Source organism: Sparus aurata, chromosome 16 (assembly GCF_900880675.1).
Source record: "Sparus aurata chromosome 16, fSpaAur1.1, whole genome shotgun sequence".
Classification (NCBI taxonomy): domain Eukaryota; kingdom Metazoa; phylum Chordata; class Actinopteri; order Spariformes; family Sparidae; genus Sparus; species Sparus aurata.
The window spans coordinates 5,627,791-5,635,791 of NC_044202.1; the positions used below are offsets into that span (position 1 = coordinate 5,627,791).

General features: G+C 41.1%; 1 protein-coding gene across 1 annotated transcript; it reads right to left on the minus strand.

The window, feature by feature from the left end:
• Positions 1-333: 333 nt before the first annotated feature.
• Positions 334-7,731, minus strand: slc18b1 (solute carrier family 18 member B1). Its single transcript, XM_030443215.1, has 14 exons — positions 7,483-7,731; positions 7,140-7,282; positions 4,365-4,460; positions 4,201-4,274; positions 3,430-3,577; positions 3,043-3,199; positions 2,811-2,947; positions 2,386-2,487; positions 2,198-2,289; positions 1,998-2,093; positions 1,838-1,912; positions 1,624-1,717; positions 1,260-1,309; positions 334-1,170 (listed from the first exon to the last, which is right to left on the minus strand). Exons 1-14 carry the CDS (start codon positions 7,511-7,513, stop codon positions 1,116-1,118), a joined length of 1,350 nt encoding a protein of 449 aa, XP_030299075.1. The 5' UTR covers positions 7,514-7,731; the 3' UTR covers positions 334-1,115.
• Positions 7,732-8,001: the final 270 nt, after the last annotated feature.

The window sequence follows — 8,001 nt, forward strand, 5'->3', positions numbered from 1 at the left end:
TGTACTAAGAGTGAAGTCAAACATACACAAATCATTAATGATAGAAGTTATTGGTTAATATACAACTACAGTGTAAAGATAATTCACGACATCTCTCATTTTAGGGGAAAAAAGGAAAGAAAGAAAAAAATATTTTACACAAAGTCCCAAACTACTTCAGTTGTTGAGGAGAATGCTGCAACTCTGTTTTGCTGTGAAGCTCCAGAGATCAGCATGAGGGTGAGTAGATAAAGACTTTTTTTTTTGAGTGAACTGTTCCTTTAATCATCATGCCATTTGTGTGCACTGCACATGAATGGCGTTGATAGAGTGAATAAATAGAAAGGTCTGACATTGATATATTTACTGTTTTTATTCAAATCAGTTTAACACATAAATAACACATAAAATCAGTGACCACAGTGAAGATGCACGTGGACCACGAGAGGTTCACTGTCACCTGTCTAACACTTAACATGCTCCCATCTGTCATGTTACTACGACTGTGGTCGGTATTCATCGGCATAAAATCCACCTCATGTGACGTAGAAAAATAAGACCATTAATGCGGCGGAACAAAAGGCACATTTAGTTTGTGATCTGGACTTAAAATGTCCTGTGATTTCCAGTGGTTAACCTCATGTTACAGTCATCATCTATAGTACAACTATACATCAGTGCACATATGAAATAATCTATATAAATCTAAATGTACCAACTTTAAAATCAGTGACACTGTCGTACCGCTGTTACTCGGCAATGAGGTTGTCACAATACCAGAATTGTAAGTTTCAGGCACACGGAACAGGGTAACTTTCTTCTTTTCCTGTGCGGAGTATGCAGCATATCTGTTCATCAGTGGACATCAGTACGTTCAATACTGTTAAACACGACGTATCAAAAAAGTATTTATGCAGAACTGACTACAAACGATTTTTCAGGCACTTGATAAAAAAAAATGTTTTTTACTGTAAAACCTACGTATTGTAAAATCACTATCCTCTCTCCAACACCAACAATGATTTATCAAAAATATTAAAATGGAATTAATAAACTTGAGTAGCTCGGAGGCTAATTCCCACGAGCAGCTGACACTTCTTGTTCTTTACGGCGTCCTCCCACACGCTGCGAGCGCCTCATTCAGCCAGGAGAGGAGTGCTTTCATCTTTTCGCCGACTTTCTTCCCGAGCGCTGGAATTCAAACACAGAGTCAGTGTTAACGAGCAATACAGAATTGAGATAGCACTGCCATGTGTTTTAATCTGAGGGTTAATGATTACCTTTGCCGCCGTGGGCCTTCGTAGAGATAACACAGAGCGAGGAGAAAGGCCTGAGGACAGAGTTGTTCTTTGAGTTTCATGTGTGTGACCGCTCAGAAACCAGAATGACACGCTTCTTTTTCCATCAATTTTCGCAGTTTGTTTAACCTCTGGACGACTTACAGGCCTGGAATCCCTTTTCACCGCTTAAACAAATGGCGTGCGACTAAAGAGAGCAACTTTCGCGACCTTGTGCTGTCTCTGTCACACTGGCATCTGAAAACCACCGTCTAACCACCGTATGGTCTCAAAGTGTGAATGGGATCTTTCAAATCACAAGAAGACAATAAAAATGCTCATGACGTCCGAACAAACCGATACTTACCGCTAGAAACGCCAACCCTCCTTGGACTACAGCTGCCCACTTAAAGCTCAGATGCTGTGTGATAAGGCCTCCCACCACTGGGCCGTAAAACATCCTGAAAAAACACACGTTTCCACTTTAAAACCCAGAAGAAAACATAAAAAAATCAAATCACAGGAAACCAGCGCAACAATTCATTTCATAGTTCGTGTATAATCAACCGGCTCGAACTCACCCTGTGGACCAAACTGCCCCAAATAGCCCAGAGACCATTCCAAGAGTGCTCAGTCCCTCTTCGTATCCGAGGTCACTACAGAGAGGAAAGAATGTGCAGCGTGTGTTTCACCTTATACTCAGGTCATGAATGTAAGGGCGCAACATGTGAAGCCACTCACTATGCACATCCGATGATCTCAGGGAACGTCGGGATTGCAGTCATGCCCAGAGAAAACCCGATTACGCCGAGCATGAGGACCAGCAACCACAGCCGGCTGCACACACGAACAAACAAAAAACAGAAATAAAGCAGATAATAAGTGCAGTTCCAGAAATGTGGTAGTGTTCCTTTAACGTAAAAGGGTCTCGAAAGTTTCACCTCGGGAGGTAAAAGAAGGGAGCGGGGCCGAGGAAACAGAAGCCAGTCGCAGTTGCGACACCTCCGATCACCATGAACCAGCTCCTGGTGGCCTGATGAACACAAACACACACAAGGGATTAACTTTACAGTCTAAATAACAAGCCTGCAACGAAGAGAGAGCTATCCATGGCTGCTTCAGCACTCACAGGATATTTATCGGTGAAATAGCCCATCAGCGGTGACGCCAGACAGTACGGCAGGGACAGACCCAGCATGATCAGTCCCACGTAGCCTGCTGAGAGCCCGAACTAGACACAACAGAGACGAACAATACGCTTTAGATTCGGGAACACATATTAACCAATAACTCCTTGAGGTGTAGCAAATATGTAAAGTGCTTTTACTTCTTCGTAAAACATTTGCTAAAACTGAGTTTTTCAAGTGCATTAAATCCAGCTTTATTTGCATCTAATGTAAAGATCCTAATTCATGTACAGCAACTTCCTTACAGCAGTTATTGGGAGTTTATTGAGGTAAAACGATACTCTGCATACTGATAAGCAACTAGTTAGAGCGTCATTTAATTTCTACATTTTTGTTTCGGCTTAATTTAAAAAACAAAAAAATGTACCGTCTCCATAGCAAACAAGGACAACGTGGCATCCAGGAAGCCCAGACCCGCGCTTAGAGTGAATATGGCGTAGCAGATGAGGACGACTTTCACTTTGGTGAGAAGTCGAAAGAACGAATCCTTCGAGGGATCGGACTCTGAGTGGACAGAAGCACAAGAAGCCGTTCAAAGTCCAAATATTTAGAAATGACTCAAAACAAACAATTAATATGCTGAAATCTCAAACTATTACCAATAGTTGGCAAGACGTATATGTTGAAAGGAACCATAATCAACAGGAAACATCCGAGAAGCAGAAAAGGGACTTCATATCCGAAAGACTGATAGAACCACCCTCCAACTGGAGGCCCCATGATGAGCCCGAGTCCTGTGAAAATCTCCAAACTACCCTGAAGAGAGAGAATAGCAGCAATATAAAGTATGCATTTGTATTAACAGTGCATAGAAGAAGAAGAATCAGATCATTTCCACAGACTGTAAACCAGAGGTTATTTATTATTTTTCATGGCGCTGGGAGAAACGGGGGAAAACAACACGAACTATAATGCTTTTCTTGTCTGCTCCTGATTCTAATGGCCAAACAACATGCCTGTCGCACACAAGACTCGTCTGCACTCACCAGCACAGTCGCCACATTGTTTGGGAATATTTTTGCTGTCATGGCGAAAGTGGAGGTCATCGCAGCGGCAAAGCCCAGCGCGTCGATCGACCTCACGACAAAACACAGAGCAATGAAAGGGGGCCCTGACGGCACCCGATCTAGTAATCTGCAAGAAGAGACAAACAATAAATTCATGTTAAAGGAGGTCTAAAACAAACTCGGACTGACTGTGTGGGCTGTCAATTTGGTCTTAAATAGTCTGACAGATTAAATCACAGCTCCTCACTTATCTACATTCAAATAAAGAATTATAAAAAACACCTTGCCAATAGAATACTGTGCTATATATGGCAGGCTCCGTCATTTTGTTTCCTTGCAGTCTGACGATTAATTAAATTACACGTTTCCACGATTATCTAAATGGTGAGGCTTGTGTGATTGTGTATTTTTTCTTACTGTCAACAAACCCCAGCAAACAATGTCTGCATTAATCCGCCTCTAAATACTTTCCATCTTTCCCACCCTGCCTGCAGCTCTCAGCCTCGGCTCCATTCAGTCCTACTGAATTTGTAAATGTTTAAGTAATGTGTCACATATATATCGTTTCGCATTTTTTTAAAGTTGCAATATTAAAGATGCAAACGTCAGAAAATGCTGAAAAGCGCTAGACGACATCTTCAAATGCTCGTTTTGTCCACAGCCCACAGATATTCAGTTAAACGTCACAGAGAAGCAACAAAACATATAAATAATAACATTTAAAAAGCTGTAATTTGGACCAACGCTTACCCGAATATGATGGTGCAGACTGACGACACAAAAAGCCCGGCCACGAGCATGAATTTTGCACCAATTTGCACGATCTGAAACAACAACAGAGAGGAGAGTAGATCACTGTGCTGCAAATCACTCTTCACATAGCAAGAAACTAATGATTAATCCCATATACTTACATATTTTCCCATTATCAATGAGCCAATTAAATTGCATACGGCGTAGCAGCCAAATATGAGGCCGATGACAGTTTGACTGGCTCCCTTATTCTCCGCCTGTGGAGAAAAATTCATGTAATCCATTACAGACCTTAGGAGAAATAACTGAGACGTCTAGTCAAAACACCACCAAGTAACAGACTCATTAACACCAAGGGTCAAAAAGGTGATAACATATAGAGATAACAGAGCCGGGCCCCTATTTTCATCATCATTTATTTACTGCTGCACTTTGCCCTGACCGTTGTCTGGCAGTGAAGACACATGACGTCTGCTGATGGTACCTGCCACCATCAGTCAGACGAGGTTAACAGAGCCAGTCATTCACTGGCCTCCAGGACGGCTTTCTGATGTCCAGCACATGATCGCTCATTCATTCCACTGAGGAGCCACGACTGGTTGTCTAATCTATGAGCTTCACAGTGACGTTGGTGCACAAACGAGCATTACAAATGACGTGCTTTATCCACAGCTGTTCCCCTCAACTTTAAATGCATGCCCTTTGATTGAAACAGAGGTTTTCACTTCCCTAATTGCAGACAACAGCTGTTGTTTAAGATTTTACCAGTTTCAATGATCTGTCTCTGTAAATATGGAGAAAAATATGTCAGTGTTGCCGTATTTTATACTGTTATTTTTAACTTGATTTGAGTCTCTACAACTTCCCAAAGGTTACATCCTGTGTTTCAGACTAGGTGGCACCTGACAACGAGGGGAAAGGGTACCAATTGTAAATGGGACTGAGCCCAAACATACCCCTTCATAGCAACAGCTCCCTGATGGCAGGACAGTGCGTCCTGTCACACTGCCAAAACTGCTCAAGAGTGACCTGAGTAATGCTCAAACTGATCCCAGTCCCATCAAACAGGTCGTGCCTGTTTGTGTTTGGCACCAGGGTGGCGATGGCGTTTCCTTTGAGTCCTGTTGATGCAAGATGGGGCCTATTTGGATTGGACTTCCAGCGTAACGCATGGATGCTCGGTCGGATTGAGATATGTGGAATTTGGAAACCAGTTTGAATTGTGGCGGTTTGAATCAGATAGAACTACTGCTTGCATCTTGAAAGCTGTTGACCTGAGGTTGATGCGATGGCATAAACTCATACTCGACTGCATAGACAAGTAAAGCCGTTGTGTCCTTCCCCGTGGCCTCGGGCATCAGACTCGTATCTTTTGTACTGTGCAGTTTATCTGAGATGAGCATCTTGATATCCTCTCCCTCTGCTGTCTTTACCTCTCAGCCTCCTCCTCCATTTAGATGCTTCTGCTTGGGTAACACCACATGTCAGGTGGTTTTTATGTTGTGTGCGTACTCTTTAATCAGAGAAAGCACATTATATGTTTTTTACTACTGATTTAAGACACAATGCGTTGCTGTTTTGCTGCTGTACGATGTCTCGACTGTGTGCGGTGTTTGATTTTATCTTGCTTCTTGTTGTTTGATGTCAGACATCACTTCGGTCATTTGCACTTTCTCAGAGCTTCCGCAGACTTGAGTTCACATTTAACAAGACAACAACGAACTACTAATGCCAGTTACCATCGCACAGTTTATGATATTGGGTCAGTATCATATTATTTTAATTATAATAAGCTCACATTTAGAGGTGTCAGTTTATGAGTCAGTTTGAAGCTAGATTATTACCCAATAGAAAAGGTTAAACATCAGCCAGTGGGACAACATTGGGTAAACAATGAGTAAACAACCTGACAATGAAAAATTATTTTATATCGGCACATACCAGGTAACAAAATTGGTATAACAGTATATTGGTCGGGCTTAATTGTTACTTACAGGGTTCGTACACATTTTTCAAGGTCAAATTCAAGCACTTTTCAAGCACTTTTAAGGGTAATTTTTAAGATTTTCCAGCACCTTATTGCTGGGGTAAAATACGTATCTAAAGGAATACATATACTTGTGATTTTTTTCTTCACTTTTTATCACAATTATGTACATTGTATTATGTTGTAAACAGCTAAAATCATATTTTATAAAAGCAAAAACTTCAGAAATTAATTATCCAGTCTGATCCCAATTTTGTGAAAGACACAGAGTTATAATGTCAAGCACTTTCAAGTACTTAAACTAAAATCCAAGCGCTTTTCAGACCTTGAAAACACAACATTGAAATTCAAGCACTTTCAAGGATTTCAAGCACCCGTACGAACCCTGTACTTACCAGACGGTTTTTCTTGTTCTACTGATAATTATTTATCATAAATTTCATTGCGTTCGTATTTTGTGCCAAGAGTTAATCCTTCCAACATTGTTGCATTGATTCAATATTGATGGGTTAGAGCGATATTCATTCTGTCATCCAACTATAAGGAGATTTCAAAATATTGAGATACATATTTTGTATCGCGATATAACTTAGAAATAAAACTTTTATATCTATTAGTAGTAGAAATTTAAATCCGAAATTGTATTAATTACTACATTAATGAGATAGTAACATAAAGCTATCCATACAAGCTGTTCTCAGATGAAAACAAGGTCCCTAGAACACTGTTTGGAGCTAAAAAGGTGGCAGGGTCCGCCACATATAAAAAAAAAAAAGAGAAACAGTAAGAAATTGTGTTCTCCTCTAAGGTCAGTTTGTTTATTCAGTTTAGGCATTAAATATCAGTCAATGTAGAGCTTTTCTCTTCTTCAATGTACATAGTTCACCTTCAAGCTCTTTGTACCAGGTCATGTCATGTGTCCCCTGTGATGTGGACTTCTTTAACTCACCTCATGGGGGAAAAAAGGTCCTAATATTGAGTAGCAGATCATTGAACTGAAGTTGACAGACGCTAATGATATTAAGGTGAGGATCTGGTGTCTTGTCATCCTCGGGGGAGGATCGGTTGACTCAGCAGGAGCAGGGCTGTTATCTGGAAAGAAGAAGAAAAACGGGAAATGAGGGAAAGTGAAGGAACAGAAATGAAGATAATGACGCATGACTGTTAGTCATACATACCTGACAAAAAGTTAAATGTTAATGTGGCTTCTGACGTTGACTCAAATAAGTTAATTCAGCGCCATTAATTGAGGTTATCGGACTTTTATTAAACAACCTATTAAAGTGACCAACCTGCTTGTTGAATTTCAGCGTGCGGGTCCATTTTTAATGCCCAGGCTTTTGTATCCAGTTACCGGAGTTCAGGACGGACATTCACACGGTGACACACACACGGAGGACAGGACGAGTCCCGAAGACACCAGCAGGAGACAGTCGTCCAGCTCCTCAGCGACAACAAACCTCCTCTCTCTTCACACAGACTGGGTCCTCGAGTGTTTCCTCAACGACTTGTCGCGTCTGCCATCAAAACGCTTACTGCTTCCTGAGCGTCTTTCAAAATAAAAGCACATGCACGCGGCTTCCGGTGGGTGCAGCGATTAAACCTCCCCCCCGCGAACACAAAAATACAGAAGCTAGGTACACAAAATGTAAGTTTTTTTTATAGCGTTTATAAATGTGTGTGTGTGTGTTAGAACTTACGTTTTTTATTGTTATATTCTTATTTCAAATATATGGTGGCCCTCAGGGTCAAAACACAACAACTTCTCATAAAAGACAAAACTTTAAACATAAAACAACTTGGCACCATGT